Source organism: Egretta garzetta, unplaced genomic scaffold (genome assembly GCF_000687185.1).
Source record: "Egretta garzetta isolate BGI_Z169 unplaced genomic scaffold, ASM68718v1 scaffold132, whole genome shotgun sequence".
In the NCBI taxonomy this organism is placed as follows: domain Eukaryota; kingdom Metazoa; phylum Chordata; class Aves; order Pelecaniformes; family Ardeidae; genus Egretta; species Egretta garzetta.
The window spans coordinates 311,347-329,253 of record NW_009258892.1 but is presented as its reverse complement, the minus strand read 5'-3'; the positions used below and the strand labels follow the sequence as shown (position 1 = coordinate 329,253).

The window sequence follows — 17,907 nt, the reverse complement described above, 5'->3', positions numbered from 1 at the left end:
CGCCGCCGGGGCCCGCCGTCCCCTGCCCCCCCTGCGCCAAAATGGGCCTCGGCTGCTCGTCTCCCGCCACCGCAGGCAGGGCCTCAAGGCGGGGCAGCCCTTGAAGGGGAGCCGCCCGGGCAGGGCCAAAAGGCAGAGGTGCCGCAGGGCCTGGGCCGCCAGGCCCAAAAGGGCACTCCTTCGAGCCGGAGTCGAACCAGCGACCTAAGGATGGCCGTGCAAGGGAGCCTACAGTCCTCCGCTCTACCAGCTGAGCTATCGAAGGAATCATGGGACACTGACACATCACGCCTTCCTCACACTCTCATCCAACCATTCAGCTCTCACACCACTCCCGCATCCCTTCAGCAGGAAGGAAGGAAGGAAGAAAGGCTTTTGCCTTACACCCACATCGCGCAGAACCTCTCCGGACCGCAACACCCGCCCAGGACACGCCCAGGCACCGTGCCTTGCTCTAAGAGACACACGAAGCTACCCTTGCCAGGGCCAGGCAGACACAACGGAACGCCACCACCTCACCGCACACGTCACAGGTCACAGCCGTGATCACGTCCCACGCGGGCCAGGCGGGTCCAGACGGGCAAGCCAGGCCTGAGGTCAAGACACAACATCCGCCTGCTCCTCAGCATCTGCATCAAGCCTCTCTGCGGCTGGCCATAGCCCTTGGCATAGCCGTACGCACGGCTGAGCTAGAGGCCAGCAATCCTGCCACGTACCACAGAAAGAGAGTGAAGGCCCAGACCTGAACGCAAATACAGCTCCTGGACCCACGGGTGGAGGTGGAGGCCCCGCGCGAGGCTGGTCAGGGCCATTCAGGGCCTGAATGACCTACTAGGGCACTCCGGGCCCGGAGGAGACACAAAGGTAGCCATGCGAGGGAGCCTGCGGTCCTGCGCTGCACCAGCAGAGCTACTGACGGGCCGGCAGGGCCCTCTCCCAGCTCTGCCTCCACGACGGAGCTGTCAAAGCAATCAGCGTGGATGAGACCTCAGCCCATGTCTCTTCCAGCAGCGTCCTCCAAGCACCCCCAGACCAGGGATCCCAGCAGCTTGCTCAGAGCTTCAGCCAGTCGGCTCAGGCCAACCTCCAAGCAAGGAGACTGCACAGCACTCCGGGGCACCCTTCTTCTCCCGCCTGGCTGTCCTGATGGGAGAAAAAATTGAACCTGCCCTGCTCCAGTTGTGGCCCGTTGCTTCTCAGTCCTCTGCCAATCACCACGGTAAAAAGCCTAACTGTTGAATCAATACCCTCCTGATAGGCATTCTGATAAACTGCCGCTTCTCTCCCCCAAAGCCCCTCTTCTCCCGGCGCCGGGCAAGCCCACGTCCATTGGCCTCTCCTCAAAGAGCAAGTGCGCCTGCTCCCAACCGTCCGGGTGGCCTTGTCCTGAGGTCGCTGCGCTTGGCTAATGTCTGTTTTCTACACAGAGGCCCAAAGTTGGTATTCTAGATGCCATCGACCGGATGTCGAGCAGAGGTGCGGAATGCCTTCCCTCGGTGCAGAGCCCAGGCTGCTCTTGGTGCAGCCCGGGATGCTGTCCCCTACGGTGCCGGGCAGGTGCACGCCCAGATCCACACAGCCCCCAGCGGACAGGGGTCCCGCTCCCAGGCAGAGGGCCTCCTTGTGTCCAGGCAAGGGGAACGAAAAGCGTTGGAGAATGCGGGCATCGATCCCGCTGCCTCTCACATGCTAAGCGAGCGCTCTACCACTTGAGCTAATTCCCCAGCCCGCGGCCTCTGCCGGGGGGGCTTCTCCCCTCCCAGGCATCCACCCCTGACCTGACCCCTCATACTAAGCTTCCCATTGACAGAGGTGCTGAACATATTTCTCTTACTTGATTTCAGTGAGTTTCCCATCCATGTTGTAAGATGGCTTTTTCTCTGCTTGCTGTCACTTTTTTCTCCGAAACACATCGCATTACTTTTGGCTGTGAAGGTCTTCAGTGGTCAGTTGTCCTACGGTGGTGAAAGAGAAGGCCAGTTATCATAAGAAAAATCTGAATGGACATAAATCCATTTGTTTGGTATGGAAGGTAGCCAGTGAACTCCTGTGTTCATTTCACTCTGTTTTTTGGCTCCTTCCTTTTTCTCTACTCATAAGCAACCGCGATTATTACATAAGCATGAATGTCAGTTTTCCAGGGACCCTCAGGGAAGCTTCTATATATTGATACTTATGTCATTCTTTCTTTGGTTGGACCTAACCAAGTCCTTCTTTCACTCGTATTCATTGCACTACTAGTATATACATCTTTTTCCCATTACTAAATCATCTCCCCTTTGTATATGTCATCTTTTGGTGCAAGGAGTTGTTTTGTTAATGTACCATTTTTACTGAGGACAGTTTTCCAAAAATCAAAATAAGAACATATCTCATCCTTTGTTAACTCTACTACATTGAAAGTAATTCTGTTAGTATTCTAAAACAATCCTAAGTAAAGTGAGTGTGCAACTAGTATCTGTCATCTTTTTGAAAGTACTTTCTGTTCAAATTTGTATTTTGAATGAGGTTGTTGGGGAATATGTAATGGGTTTGTGGGAAAAGAAAGAAAGGCTGGTTATTGACTATCTGATGCCTGTAACCACGCATAGGTTTTGAAAGTAATACCTCTCCCATTTGTTTTTTTTTTTAATTCTGATTGCTGGGGTTTGTTTTCAGCTAAGAAAAGGGATCGATTGCATAAGCTACTTAAATACTTGGATGGCACAAAATGTCATTAGTCATGCAAGACTTAGCTTGTTTTTCCAGTTCTCCTATTTCATCTTTTATTATGTTTAAGGTACTACATGTTAGATATGACTGAAAATGTATGTTTAAGCTACCACAGGCACAGTATATTAACTGGGACCGAATATGAACCCCTTCATGCTATTAGAGACATGTTTAAGGAGTTATATATTATCTATGAAAAGATGAGTTGGGTTCAGCGTACAGAACTGAAGAGATCATTGGCAGAGGCTGTTCCCAGGCTCATGGTATTGGCAAAATGTCTCCAAGGCAGGAATTGTCGTCAGGGGCAAAGCAGTTACATTTTGCTTGGGGAATAACCTGCACTGGGACTTGCATTGAAAGTCAGGCAGGACCCTACTCTGAGGATAAATTTGTTAGAATAAGTGTGGGCACACTGCCATCACACCACAAATAATATTTTTTGGCATAACAGTCATGGCTAGCTCCTGAAACACTTGGAGAGAATATTTACAAAATGAAACCGTAGCTTGACTGAGGTGAGGATCAAGGAATTTAGAACACTACTAAATCACTTTTAATGCCACTAGAGGTCAGCACTAGTCATTAAATAAATGTCCTGGAAAAATCTTATTGCCAGTTTTTCAAAGGGAGTGGAGATTTTTTTAAAAGATACACGGCTGTCTGTGCTTGTTTTGCAGGTACGTGTGAACTCACACTGCTAGTGCTCCAAAATGGTTGGGAGCAAACCCTTTCTTCTCCATCCTGTGCTTCCTCAGCACTGTCTGTCCCACAACCCCAGCAACAATCCCACACTCTTCCCTTCAAGCTGTACCTGCCCTCGGATGCTGTAGCACTGCGTACAGTCAGGAGAGAAAGACAGTACTGAGCTCTGTCCCAGCAAAGGCTTCCCACCAGCACAAACAGCCCAAACCAGTTAACAATCAGCACCCACTGCTTGAAGGACTGTCTCAAAAGCCTGCCAGTGGGGAATTATGCCCAAAGACAGGCACTTGAAACTGGGGCTAACTCACAGTGCTCATCCACCTTGTGCTTCAGCAAGATGCTTCCTTTCTATTGCAACTCCTAACTGTGTTTTCCATCATCACTGTCTGGGCTTTTGCAAACACAGACACTGTTTACAAAATTTTAATATAGCTACTATTGATATGCAATCGAATACAGAATTTCCTTTGCTATAAAGAAGATCATGTTGATGGGATAAGCAGTGTGATCATCATGTTTTTAAACAACCTTTAAAAAATCTTTATCTTTGTTGAAACCTGCTAAATGATGCAAATCAGTTGGCAATCATAATGCAACAAATGTGTGTGATTTATTAACATGCTGAAATCTGTGCTTTCAGCAGATATCACTGTCTCCTTTAACACGGTAGCTGACTAGGTGTCAATACACAAAGTTCATGCTCAGTGTAACAGGAACACCTCTTTTACCAAAACTTTCACGTTCAGTCACTTTCTATCACTTTTCTTCCACTGAGTACATCAGAGCTGGAAAAAAGAAGGATGGACACATTGTTTAGAATGATTATATCTCAACTAAAGTATTTTGTAATATTTTGTGTCTGTATACATGCACACAGACAGATGATTTATTTTCCTTCTGGTTTTTTATTTGTTTGTTTTTTCCATGTTTAAGAAAATTGGCTCTGAAATATCATCCCGACAAGAATCCAGACAATCCAGAGGCTGCAGAAAAATTTAAAGAGATCAATAATGCTCATGCAACACTGACTGATCTGTCCAAGCGGAACATTTATGACCAGTATGGATCATTAGGGCTCTATGTGGCAGAACAGTTTGGTGAGGAAAATGTTAACACCTACTTCATGCTCTCAAGCTGGTGGGCAAAGGTAAGCTGCTATTTTCTGTTGGAAATCCAAGTGTTACAATGCACACAGACAATTACATACACAAGAAACCCCCTGAAAAACATGGTCTCTCTATAGGCTTAACAAACAGTAGGATCTGAATCTAAACTGCTAGTTAAAAGCTTAATTAAACAACAACATTATCTGGAAAATCAACATTGGCAGGATGTAACATCAGCTCAGAAAAGCGCTACTGTAGAACGTTTTCCTTTTAGACTTGGTAAATAGTTAAATAGAGTCCATTTTTTGTAACACTTTCAAACATTAATTAGATTTGAATCTAGTGCTCCAGGTTAATTTTGACTTTCTTTTCAGTAATGACTAAATAAAAATGACTCATTGTTCAAAAATGAGAAGTCCCACTTATGTGACAACCAGCTAATAAGTTATTACAGTACAAATTTAGCTGTGTTCTTTGCTACATACAGCACACAGCGTAAGTGAACAAGAATAATACGTAATGCTCTGTGATTATGGTGTCATATATGTGCCGTGGTGAGGGGGTGAGAAAAAGGAAGAAAAGATGAGAAGGGTGGAGTGGAGGAATAGAGTAGGAAAGGAAGAGAATGATACATCAAAAACTGGCATATTGATCAAGGAAAATTACATCATGGGCTGTTCTCGTCATAAAGGGAGTTGTGTTCATGTGGTCTCTTACGTCACTGGTGTCCTCCAATGTTTGCATATGTCAGATTCGAGTGTTTCAGCAAATATTGAAATGTTACAGAAATGTAACAAATCAACAGAATTGCAAATGTACAAAACCCATGCTGTGCCCACCTATTTCCAGCAACAGAAGCACAGGAAAGCAAGGACTCTGCTGGAATACATAGGAAAATGATCTGTACTGCGTGAGGCAATCACACCATGATGGTTTTGATCTGAGAACTGTGGAACATGGATTCCTGTGTTCAGCACGGATCAGGCCAGTGCTTCACTGCCCCGCAGTCCCCTTGCAAACCGGGAAGTCACTTGGGCAGTTTGTGGGTCTGAGAAGCCAAAGTTTGTCTGCTGAATCAGGATGAGATGGAAGCTGCTCAAATGCAGAACAGGGAATGAAACGAATGAATGCACAAAGGCACAGTTGCACCCTCAGAAACAGGCTTGTACCCAGCTCCTGCTGCAGGCTGGACTCCCCACCACAGCCGCTGTCTTCTTCTGCTAGATGACTCCCTCTTTTCTTTGCTGTCCACCCTCTCCTTCAGCCTTTCTCACAGTCCAGATGCCAGGAAGCATTGCCTTAGAGCTGAGAGAGCAGCAGCATTGACTCCTTTAACAGTCTTGCTAAACAAGGTTTTCTTCACCATTTGTTGCTTTTTTAGCTTTTATTTTCTCTTCTGCTTACCGATCTTTAACGGAGGTTTTATGAAGTACAAAATCCTTTGCGGTTAGAAAATCAGGAACAGAAATAACCGCTGTGGCTTTGACTCATAAGGAGAGCACTGGCAAGTACAGAGCGAAGCGAGTAAGTCCCTAACAGCTAAAGGAGGAATGTGTGGTTTCTCTCAAGAAAGCTGGAGGTGAAGTGAGATACGCTGAATATCCCAGCAAAAGTAATCACCGCTTCCTGTTTTTTAAGAATTCTGTGCAAAAAAGTCCAAAATATGCCCATAGACTCATTTGAGGATTGTCGCAGGTGGTCTCTCTATTCCTCCCCCAACCCAGAATCTTGCGACCTCCAAAGCATAAACAGGCCACCAAGTGTTTTTGTAAGCTGAGCTCACTATTCCTCATCTCTTTTTAACTCATGCACAAATCCTGGGTCAGTTTCAGATTTTTATATTGGCCATCATAATACTATTTGAGTCTGAGGCATCATCTGCAGATGGCCTCTGGACCCCTGCTTTCCTCCTTTCTGGTAGAAGACCACAGCTTTGCTCGTTATCTTCCCCTTCAACTACGAACATTCTGGTAAATCCACTTCCTATCACACTCAGAAAATCTGACAACTGTGAGGAGGTGTATCATTAGAAGTAAAGGAACTCAAATGAAAGGAGAAATGCAAAGTGAAAATTACTTTTTTTCAGAGTGCCAGACTTCTTAGCAGGCATATTGCTGGGAACATACTGACATGGGTAATGGGAACTTTAACTGCTTCTCCACTGGCAGGCATAGGTGCTATTCGTTTACCTGTTTTAGCAAAAAGCAATTATCCCTCTACCGTGAAGACATCAATAAATTGATTCTTGATTTACCAACTATGATAACGTAAGCACAAGAAATCTTGAAACATTTAATATATCATGAATAAATTCAAGTATTTTTTCCCCTCTATACATCTTTATTCTGTCTTTTTTCATTCTATCCATTCTGGTGATTTATTCTTCATTATGGCATAAATGATAAACAGCCCAATAACTTATTTTAGGGGTTACAGAATTTAGAACAGGTTTGGGTGTCTGTTGGAAGGAAAATATTTTAAAAGAAAAAGTCAGAGTCCTTTTCATTTAAAACCACCTTGTTCACTCTTGATACATGCCTATATTAATATTAGGCATGTCAATAGTTTTATCACCTTCAAAGATGCTCCAGTCGGCCCCCACTAACAATGCCTGAGACGTGCATACAAAACTGAGTGTTACTTACATAGCTTCATTGCCAAAGTTTGGCAATATCCTGACATTTGTGCTTGCTTTCTTCCTCAGCAGCATGTTTTCTTATGAGTGTAACAAATAGTAAAGGGCAGACTGTATAACTATAATGCTAGCCCGGCTGTACCTTCAAGTTAACTTAGCTATAGCTGGTGGCCACAAAGCCGTGCTGGCTTTACATAAGCATTCCACATATCCACCTTGATTCCCCTTTCAGGATCGTTACTGGCTTTCCTTTACTCTTACACCACTATGTCCATGATGACACGTGGAGGTTTGTCCTTTGCCACAAACATCTCGGTGAAGGCCTGGATCTGCCCTGGGTCAGGAGCCAGGCTGCCGTCACACACCCATGGAGCACAAGGTGGCAATGCCAGCCTAAGTGCTCCCCTTCTGCAGCTCCCCATCACACTGCCACAACATGGCATGCAGCCCCCAACATCTGTAAATTAAAGTTTTCTGGCTGTTGAATCTGTCTGGGATTTCTGGTCTCGGCCCCCAGGTAGTTGTGCTGGCTCTGCTGAAGCCTCCGCACTTTGTGCCACAGGGACAGCAGTGAGCAGAAGGCGATGCAGGTGGGAACTTCATGCTGCTTGAGTCCCCAGATCAAGAAACCACAGCTCAAGGAGTCTAATTTAGGAGTTGTCACCTCTGTGCTCCTGCACAAGCTAATGGGAGAGAGAGAGACACCCCCAACGGGCAATTCAAGTCCTGGGACTGAATCACACTCTGGAACTGCTTTCAACTTACCATTGACTAAGGGGAGCCCGTGGGGGCTACAGTCCTAATTTGAATGCCTTAGTTCAGTGCCTAAAGTTATGTGGGATTCATCTGGGTCTTTGCTTTTTCTTCTCTCAGCTTTGTTATTGATGAGAACCAGCCAGTAAATAAGTGTTTGCAAAGACAGTCTTGGGCAAATGACTCATTTTTAAGATGGAAATGAGTCATTTTAAGGTGGGTGGGGTTTTGCATACCTCCTGGAAGTTTTTTCTGAGGGCCGTCAGCTGAAGACAGACTTTCAAAAGCTGAGTGTGCGGAGGCCTGTTGGTTGGTGTCTTCTTTGTGGATGTGGTCCTGAGTGGCAAGTAGGAGTTGGTGGATGAGGAGGACTCTGGAAGATCTGGCCCTTGTTTAGGAGTTTGGCCAGTGGCTGGACTCCTCTGAGTGCCAAGCGCTTGGGAACATGGGATCCTTCGATGACCTGCCTTCAGCTGTAAGAGGCTGCCGTGAGTTTCAGGAAGGTCATTGCTCATGAGGTTTTCCTCCCACTGTGTTTAACCCAGGGCCTGTTTGCAGTCTGTGGCCTGCTGCCAGGCTGCTCCCTCTGCTGCTGCCTCTGCTGCTGCTTCAACTGCTGCTGTGGAAAGTGTAAACCCAAAGCACCCGAAGGGGAAGAGCAAGAGTTTTGTGTGTCTCCAGAAGATTTGGAAGAGCAGATTAAGAACGACATGGAAAGAGGTGTGTGTTATAGGGGCTCACTGTGTGGCAAAGCTGTTCAAAACAATCTTTAAAGCCTGTAGGCCAGATGTTCTGCTCACGATGCTGAAGCTGCTTCCAGATATCAGTGGAGACATGCCAATTCACTCCAGCTAACACCATGATCTGATGACCATGACCAAGTTGTGTGTTAATGAAAAAACTTATGGCACTAACAATTAAATATCTCCTGTATCTCTTATGAGTCACTTAAACATTAGAAGTCTCAGGGCTCATCTTAAGAGATGATATTCACCCTGTAGCCCCCATGCCCATGTTGCTTCATATCCTAGATCCTGTACTTGTAGATAAGGCTCTGCCTGGACTCGTGCTTGCCACATTTGATCTGCCTGAATAAGCTGTCATTTGGGTTTTATTCACATAAAATTTATCACTGACTGCGATGGGCCAACTGTACCCATTCATGAAAAGGCTTCAAGAAAAGATGCAAAGTTTCCAACAGTAAGGTTGTGCAGTAACCTGTGAGAGTTTGCATGGGAGCTGCCGTGGTCCTGCCCCTCTCCCATCGAGCCCCCAAGCTGCTTGCTCTCTTCTGCACTGGCAGTAGCAATTGTACTGCTTTACCAGGACCCAGATCTTGGATATGATCCAGGTAAAAAGTAATCCTCTCAAATGTGTGTAGTTCCCTGCCCATTTAACTCCCTGCCATGCTTCACAGTGGGGCAGGCCAAGTGCTAATGCTGGCTTAAAGAAAGGAGCAAGAGCACACGGCCAGGAACACAGGCTTGGGGGAGCAGGACTTCCCTCACAGCAGGTCACCCTCTTTTCTCGGCTTTGCTGCATCCCCCAGCTGCACACTCAGGTTTTGGTTATACCAAAGAATGATGGTGGTGATTTCCTAATTTGGCACTAGCATGGGTTACATGTTTTGAAGAAAGAGCCCTGTTCTAATCAGCTAAAGTGGGACAGAGTTTTGCCTTCATCTTCAGGGGAAGTGGAAACATCTCAGGCTGGTTAGATTTGGACACTTGCAGGACAGGCTGAGAGAGGCAATGATCCTTGCTCCAGCAATAAGAGGCCAAAATATCAGGGTAAGACCTAGGCTACTTTCCAGTTTCAAATTTATATAAATTATGATTAGGATTCCACTTTTTTATGAGGAAGGACCTAAGCAGTCAGCTCACTCTTTTCCTCTTCCATTGTTGTGGAAAGTCTTACGCTGTTATATCCTTACGTTTATTATGCTTAAATTAGCACTGCCAGATTGCAAATGCCATGTTCCTTTAGCAGGAGGAGGTTTTTTTCCCCCCAACTTTTCACACAAATTTACCCTTCCTTAAATATGTAACAAAACACTTGTAGTAGTTGAAACAAATGCTATTTATATAACTGATATGCCAACGTGTGGTGGTGTTTTAAAATTGGGTTTGCCTAGAGGCATATCAAGGTAAATACAGTCAGCTTAAAAACTGATTGTACTTGATCAGTCTCTGCAAAGGGAACAAAAACTATTAGTGAACGCTTTATAACCCCAGTGCATTATTTGAAAAAAAATATAATGTACTTACGACATTAGGCACCTGAAAAGTGCAAATCTAAAATGGGTCTTGACATTTATGGGTCTATGACACCAAAGCCAAGTTTGAAATATGAAGAGGGAACTTTGAAGGATGAGGATTTTCTAATTCTGCCTTTTTTGTAACTCGGCAGATATTTTGCTCTTTCTCAAAAGCCAGCACAAAATTCCACAGTGGCAGAAAAAAAAAAATTCTCCCTGCTTCCAGCACAGTGGTATTTATTAGCGTTCAGTAATTTTAGGCCACATTTCCATCCCTTTTTTCCCACGAAGTCTCATTGAGATATCAATTTTTGAAAGTAATTTAGAATGTTAAGCAAAGTACCAGTCTGAAAAATTAACAGAATATGAAATTCCATGTGTTAAGTATTTTAAAGACAGTATTAAATATATAGGTAGGGCCTGGAGAAAACTAGATATTTCTACCATTCCTACACTTCTCTTCAGTCTTGCTACATTTTCCTACCAATGAAAACCAGCTTGTCTCAGTAGAGTAGAATTCTCTATATTTTAAAACTAGATGAAAAGAGAGCAACATGTCCGGAATAAAAGTAAAAACTTCATGACAGAGGATGATGTGAGCATCTTTTCTGCAGCTGAAAAGAAAATAGACATTGCATTTAGAACAATTAATAATAACCAGCTCAAACTGCACCTCCTCCGTCCCCCCAAATTTTAGGGATGCTAGCCAAAAAGATGAAGCTGACTTAGAATGGCAAAGATTGGGCTTTTCCACCAGACATTTTCAAATGTTGGGCCATAGAAATAAATACTCGTGGCTTCCTTTATGTAAATAATAGAAATGCTCCTGTGGGTAATTCAGAAACAAACTGTAATCACTTCTGCAGCAGATTTCATTTTGGAAGAGGAAATCCTATTAGGATCCAAATTCTTTGCATGCCCTCTGCCCACAGACTGAGCATTCTACCTGGTAATTAATTTCTTTGCTTCCTGCTGTCCCCAGTATCTTATTATTGCTAGCCAGAACTTTTTTTGCTCAGGTCAAAATGTAGATTCTCAAGCTAAGGCCATACTTCAATTTATCCAAATATTTTGTAGTCAGTCATTGCTTTTCTGAGGAATGCAACATTGATAAAACATCAGCACTCCTGATGCTAAAAACCTCTGCGAGCGCGTCTCCACCAGTTGTTGCTGTGCTCAGAGGGAGCTGCTTGGAGCCAGCTGTACTGCACAGAGAGGCAATGTGCAAGTTGTGGGAGTCGAGATTTAGACTTCATCTTTTGAGCTGGCACAACAGTAATAATTTTCAGAGTCCCTCACATTTCTCCTTAACCAAATTAAGGTGTTACACAGTTGATTTCATTCCTCAGATTAACATACCACAAAACATAATTATTAGTGAAAAAAAAGAGGTGTGAAGCTAAAAATTCAGCAATCAGAATCATGCAACAGTTCGTCATTTTCACTCACACACACGGGGCAGGTTGCCAGGTTTTGCTTCCACTGAAGTCAATGGCAAACCTTTTGTTGACTTTTGTGTTCCCGGAGGAGGAGCAGTTGGAATTTGGATTGCCCTGGTACTTCAGGCTGTGATGATGCACTCAAGCAGTTTGACAGGTTTGTTTCCTGCTCTTTGGTTATCATCGTAAGAACAAAACAAGGCATTTCTAGACAAACTTTAATTTTATAGAAAATGAAACCTGGGAGAGGAAAAAAAAAAAAGAAAAAGAAAAAAAGAACATGAATAACAAAATACTTTCCCAACTCAGAAGAAATAAGTTTTTAGCACTTCATTGTCTCCTCCACACTCCATATGATACCAACGTAGGCGAACAGTGAGCAAGAGCTATCTATAGAAAGCAGTTCAAACTGTGAATTCTGCCGCACCTCCATTCTGCAGCTCTCCATTAGCAGGCTATATTTGTACAGTTTATTATACCATGGGTCCCTGTTCTGATAAAAACCATCATAAATCTTAGAAGGGTGTGGGCAGCAAAATACTTGGGGAAGGTGTCAGCTCAGAAGTGTCTGCAGATCGGCTGGAAGCAATGCGACAGATTTGCAGTGGGTCCTGTTCTCTTGCTGCACACCTGGGTATCGCAGCAAAATGAACTGCTAGCCTCTGCCCTCCATCAACAATCTTCCTTAAAATGAACAACTTGGAGGCAGCAGAGGGTGGGAGGGAGTGCTGCTCAGAAATCTAGAAAATACATTGCAACTTAAAAATGGATTGGAACTGCCAAACTAATCTGCGCCAGAGCTGAGCTCTAAGCATTAATTACTCATATATTTTCAGAAGTTATGAAACATGTCTGCCTTTGACCTTGCGTCTAAATACGGAATTGCCCATACAGAGAAGCTGCTTGGCATTTAATCATTCTTGCCTTTCACCTTGACAGTCAAAGTTGTTCTACCCCCACCGAGGGGAAGCCGTATGGCATGCAATTAGATTCCTGCTCTGGGTTAAGTTACTCCTGTACATTACATCTTTTGCCCATGATTCATCCCATCAACTGCCATGTAAACAGGAGGAAATGTCAGGTGAGTTTTTTTCTGAACATTCGGTCATTTGGCTAAAAAAGTCATCATTTGTATTCAATGGCTGCGAAGGCTGTGCTAGTATCAAGATATAGATAGTCCAAAATTTTTCATATGAAAACACTTCACTCAGATGCCTGAACCTTTAAAAGTCAGTCTCTGAGCCTTGAGTCCCCTCCTCCACCCCCAAAAGCGGTGGGTTGGAAAGAGGCCCAGGAGAAGGGCAGCCAAACCTTGTTCATTAGCAGAGGGAACACAACAGCCGTCAGGGAACTCTGTTAAGGACTTTACTTTCCTCCACTCTACAACAAATGCATTTTTTACAGATATATTAGGAAACCAAACGCATAACTGCATGGAATGAGAAAGTACAAAGCAATAAGGATTTATATAGTGATAATTTTTGGCAGTTCCGAGCTCATTAAAACAGTAATTCTCAAAATCCTATTGTATATATATTACATAAGACTTCAAAATGCAATTTAACATTTTTATTTAATTAGCTGGCTTTCAGGATATATTTGATTTCTCCCCTCTCAAGTAAATTACTGCTCATGCATTCTTTTCCTTTTAACTCTCTTCTTTCTTTACTGTTAACTGTGCCCTCTTCAAGACTCATTTCTGGACCATTCTCACAAGCGCCGTCAAGGTTAGTGCTTGCTGACTCACAACAGAGCTCGTTATATTCAGACATTTGCAGGAACAAGCACTTGCAGTTGGAACAGGCAGGGACCCTTATCTTGCAATCCCTGCAAACCACCAGGTACAGCTAATGTCCAGTTCAATAACAACAGCAATAGTCACCCAGAAATCTGCCATTACATGTGGACAAGGAGTAAGAGCGTTTGCAGGCTGGGTGTGGGCATTGCTGCCTCTTCAGTATGCACACAGCTGTCTGTGAAGCCAAGATGAAGCTGTAGACAGAAGAGCAGATGAAATGTTGTGGTAGTAACACGAAACCTGACTTCGGTAGCAAGTGAAGGATTCTTAAAAAGTATTTTTTGTCTTCCTCCCCAATTTAGATGGAGAAACTCCTATCGTCCTTCAGCCGACTAACGCAACTGAGAAGACACAGCTAATAGGGGACAGCCATCGGAGCTATCACACAGACTCCTAGAGCGGGCAAACATGACCTGTTGATGCTTCCCACTGAGCGTGACAGAGAGAAAAAAAATATGTGGTAAGCTGTGCAGCCTGTATTTGTAGTTATCTTTAAGCTAATCAAGACTAACCTGAGAGTAATTTCCTGTTAAGGCAGAATCTCCCTGTAGGCTACTTCAAGTAGGTGATATCTACACTCTGCAAGGAGGTACCTATGGCCAGTACAGAGCTCTACCAGTCCGGCACACTGGTCTCTCACAGCTTCAAACTGACAGGCTCGGCACAGTCTTTCCCTCTAATAATACTCGCTTTGGTAGGACTGCTCTCCTCCCTGCCCTCAGCTGAAGTTTCACTTCCCATACACAGCCCCCAGCCACTCTCCAGACACACCGGCTCCGTCTCACCCTGCCCCCAGAATGCATCCAGCTTTGCTGGATGTGAAACATTCCTGTGAGGGAGCCCTAGAAATGCTCTTTAGCAGACCTCAGAGGGAAAGTCGGTGGCAAGGCAGACGGGGCTGTCCTTCCCAGAGAGGAAATGCTCTTTGGGCCAGGACAAAGTCCCCAGGGATCATTCTGCTGCTGGTTACAACGCAGGTCACTCCAAATCCACGAGCCTCACCCAGCACCGGACGCACAGATAGGCTCTGTGTCCTCCCCTGCGCAAGCTGCAAACCCAGGAGCCTGTGGGCAAACACCCTATGGAGGGGGAGGCTGGCCCTGGGCTGCCCCAGAGCCTCTCTCCTCTCCCCACAGCTGGTGACAGTCCTATGGCAAAGCTCCCCCATTCCAGCCTGGGTGGGCTTGCCGCCCATGCCAGTCAGCCCTGGCTTCTCCATCTGCAGCTGCAACGTGCTGGAAATTGGTCACCAGCCAACATCTTTCTGCTGGCTTGCTTATTCCACCGTGCCCCCTGGCTGCCAGCCCTGCTGCCCCGCAGGCACTGGGCTAGGAGCCATGGTGCCAGCACTGGCACCGGGGCTGCGGGAGCAGCAAGGACTTGGCAAGGTAGGCGAGCAGCAGAGGAGCGACCGTCCTCCTCACAGCCTGGCTCATGGGGGTGAGCCCGGTCCTCCCCTCTGCCCCGGGCACAGGGGCTTTCAGAGCGTGATTTTAAATATAGATGTAGGAGGGAGATGTACGTTCAGGTATACCGCTGCACAAATCAGTGGAGATAGCTGTGGTGTGGCTAAGCCCAAGCATGAAGAAATTGGGCCTCTAATTTGTAAGAGCTAAAGAAACACCTCTGAGATCTTAAACAGCATGTCACTGGTTTGACATAGTAGTTTAAGCCTTAGACAGCTGAATTTCTTTTTATTGATCATGTTACATCAATCATTGTCAGTTCTGTGCATTTGCTATTTTTGGTCCTCTAATCACAGTGCTGCGGTCCAAAGGGGGACATAATGTACCACTAAATTATATAGACCAGTGAATATATAGCTAGTCAAAAGTGTTACTCCCGTCCTTAAAATTGGATTCTGCGGTTGTGAAACATTATTGTCTCCCTTCTCTTCTCACCTTTCACATCAAATGTCATTCAGTGGCAGCTAGATATATGGGAAAAGAGCGTGTTGCATCGCACCAGCTGTAACTCAAAGTCAAGAAAGAATACTTTTAACATTTCTTTAAAGTTCCCATAACACATGGACATTTAAAAAGCCATTAATCCCAATTCAGGTTATGTATCCGTTCTCCAGGCACAGGCACTGGCACCAGCTAACGCACACAATGCCCTCAGAAATAGATCTGGTTTTCCGCTTCAGAGAAGAGGGGAGGTCCCGGCACGGCTGGGGCTGTGGGCCAGCACTCCCTCCCCTCCTACCTACAGGCTCCTCTTTGTCTTCAGTTGTGTCTTGCAAATAAATTTGGAGGCCCCTCATATGTAGGTAAAGCCAGACGGCTGTCCTGCCTGCCCAGCGGTCCTTATCTTGACACACAAGCCTTTTGATACATCTTTCTCTCCCCTGTCCTGTTAAGAGGGGAGCGACAGAGCGGCTTTGGTGGGTACCTAGAGTCCAGCCAGGGTCAACCCATCACAACATCTTTTGGCTTTCCTCGCTATTCCCTTTTGCACAGTGTTTACTCTGGTGAAAGATGTTATCACCCAACAAGTAGGGAGAGCATGTGACAAATCTGCAGGCTGAGTGATAATTGTTAAGTTTTGCTGTCTGGTAGAGACATTCGCTGTGAAAGTGTGCACATGCTACGTAGTGACTATTTCCAGCAAAGATGGAAAAGGCGTTCGGAGAGAAGTCAAGTCTAAAGCTACACCTTATACATGGAATCCTTTCCCGTGTGAAATCCCTCCTTCTGCTCCCATGGAAGTCACTAAGAATTGCACCCTTGGTTTCAACAACAGCTACAGGTCAGGCCTAAAGCCAAGGAGGGAAAGGTTAGCAGATTAGCAAGAGCAACTGGGGAATTTTTTCACATGCAACACCTTCGATGTCTCTCCGGACCCCAATCCATGGGCCAGAGCCAAAGTTTACTGAAATCAAGGAAATTATCTCCATGGGCTCAAGATGTACCATAAGTCATGTGGTTCTTATTCACTATTTCTAAAGGAGAGGTTTTTCTTGGGAAAGATTTATGACTCGGTCTTGCAGTGTGCTGCAAAGGTGGACAAGCTGCTGCATGTTTGCAAAGCCCTTTTCCTGACACTGGGGATCTGTACAGAAGAGCCACAATGTATTATCTCAGTTAGCCAAAAACCTCAGAACAAACCAATGACCAAGGCTCTCAGTGGGTTCTCCAGGACTTGCACCTTAAATATCTGAGTGTCTGAACCCGTGGTTTAATTCCAGAGAGGAAACTTTCGGAGTACCAGAGCATTTGCTGCTGTCAGGATTAGCTATTCTGAGGGCACGTGGAGAAAGGATGAATGAGGATTTCAGGACTTGGGTCTTCAATGTAGCTTTACCCATTTGTTTGCGTTTCAGAAAAGTTCCTAACATGAACATGGCTAGGCTTACTTGATCTGTTTCTGTGTAAAGTTCAGCTGCACACCCATTAATCTTCTCAAAATGTAGGGATCCTCAAAATTTTGTTCTGTTTTGCTGCGTTTATTTCCATGTAAGGTACTATTGAAATCTACCTTCGCCGTCAACCACTCTAACTAATAAAGGTTGTATGTATGAATTGTAGCACTCCCTTTATTTTTCCACATGATCAACATCTTCATTCCGGTAACAGCTAGAAAAGCTCTTGAGACAGCTGTCCAAAATTACGGCTTTGCACCCTGACAAGTGGCAAGCGGCAACTCAGGGTTTCCCCAAAGGGCAACTGGGCCTTGGACTGCAGCAGATGCACCTACCTACGCAAAGCAGCCGGAGCTGTAGCTGCACATTGCAAATCTTTTATACAATGCAGAATGCTTGTCTTAAAAAAAATCAGCAGCGTGATGAAGTGGTAGAACCCAGTAGTTTTACTGGCATCAGATCCTACACGGGGCGGTTTCCCCCAGCACAGGGTGCGTGCAGAGAGCGAAAGCGGGATGCTGCTGCGGACAACAGCAGACGTCCCCATCACCTTCCCTGGGGCCGGCGTCTCCCTCAGGGGGGTTGCAGCTGTCCAAGAGCCAGCACAGAGGGCCAGGTAGCCTGGGCCTGCTACGGGGCAGGAATATTTCCTCACTAGGATGCTATCCAGGCTCTGTGACCGCAGAAGCCCAAGCATTTGAAAAATGGATAAGGGGCAGCTCTTTTGGCTGGATGTATTCTCAAAGTGCTGCCCTTTTGAGTGCTTAGATCTTAACTGGGTGGTAGCCAACACCTACAAGATAATCTCAGAGAGGCGCTGGTAAAGACGTGCAATTTCCCACTAGCGGAGAGAGGTAACACGTGCTAAGTATCACCCGGCCGCATTTGAAAATGTTTTCCTATTGTGGCAGTATGTAAATGTATAGGTACTTCTGGAAAAACAGTGTCTAGACGTTTTGGGGAGAGGAGGTTTTGAAAAAAAAAAAAACCCAAACTCAGAATTTCAACATCCTAATTAACTGCGATGAGACTGAAGGGATCTCAGCAGGTATCCTCCTGCACTAACTTGCTTCGTGAGGGCTTGTGGTTAAGTCGGAGTAAGGACAACGTACATCTTTTTTTTTTTTCCCCTTTAAAAATTAAC

General features: G+C 45.3%; 1 protein-coding gene and 2 non-coding genes across 3 annotated transcripts in view; 1 reads left to right on the top strand and 2 right to left on the bottom strand.

Annotated features, from left to right (window-relative positions):
* Positions 1-13,799, top strand: part of DNAJC5B (DnaJ heat shock protein family (Hsp40) member C5 beta) — a 19,375-nt gene extending 5,576 nt beyond the window's left edge. Inside the window, exons 2-4 of the mRNA XM_009634109.1 lie at positions 4,348-4,561; positions 8,454-8,628; positions 13,705-13,799. Of these exons, the coding sequence (XP_009632404.1) occupies positions 4,348-4,561; positions 8,454-8,628; positions 13,705-13,799 (484 nt within the window). The remainder of the gene's footprint in view (positions 1-4,347; positions 4,562-8,453; positions 8,629-13,704) is intronic.
* Positions 177-265, bottom strand: TRNAY-GUA. The gene is given in 2 exon segments: positions 177-212; positions 229-265. It is a non-coding gene; the product is annotated as a tRNA-Tyr (tRNA).
* Positions 1,652-1,724, bottom strand: TRNAA-AGC. The gene has a single exon. It is a non-coding gene; the product is annotated as a tRNA-Ala (tRNA).
* Positions 13,800-17,907: the final 4,108 nt, after the last annotated feature.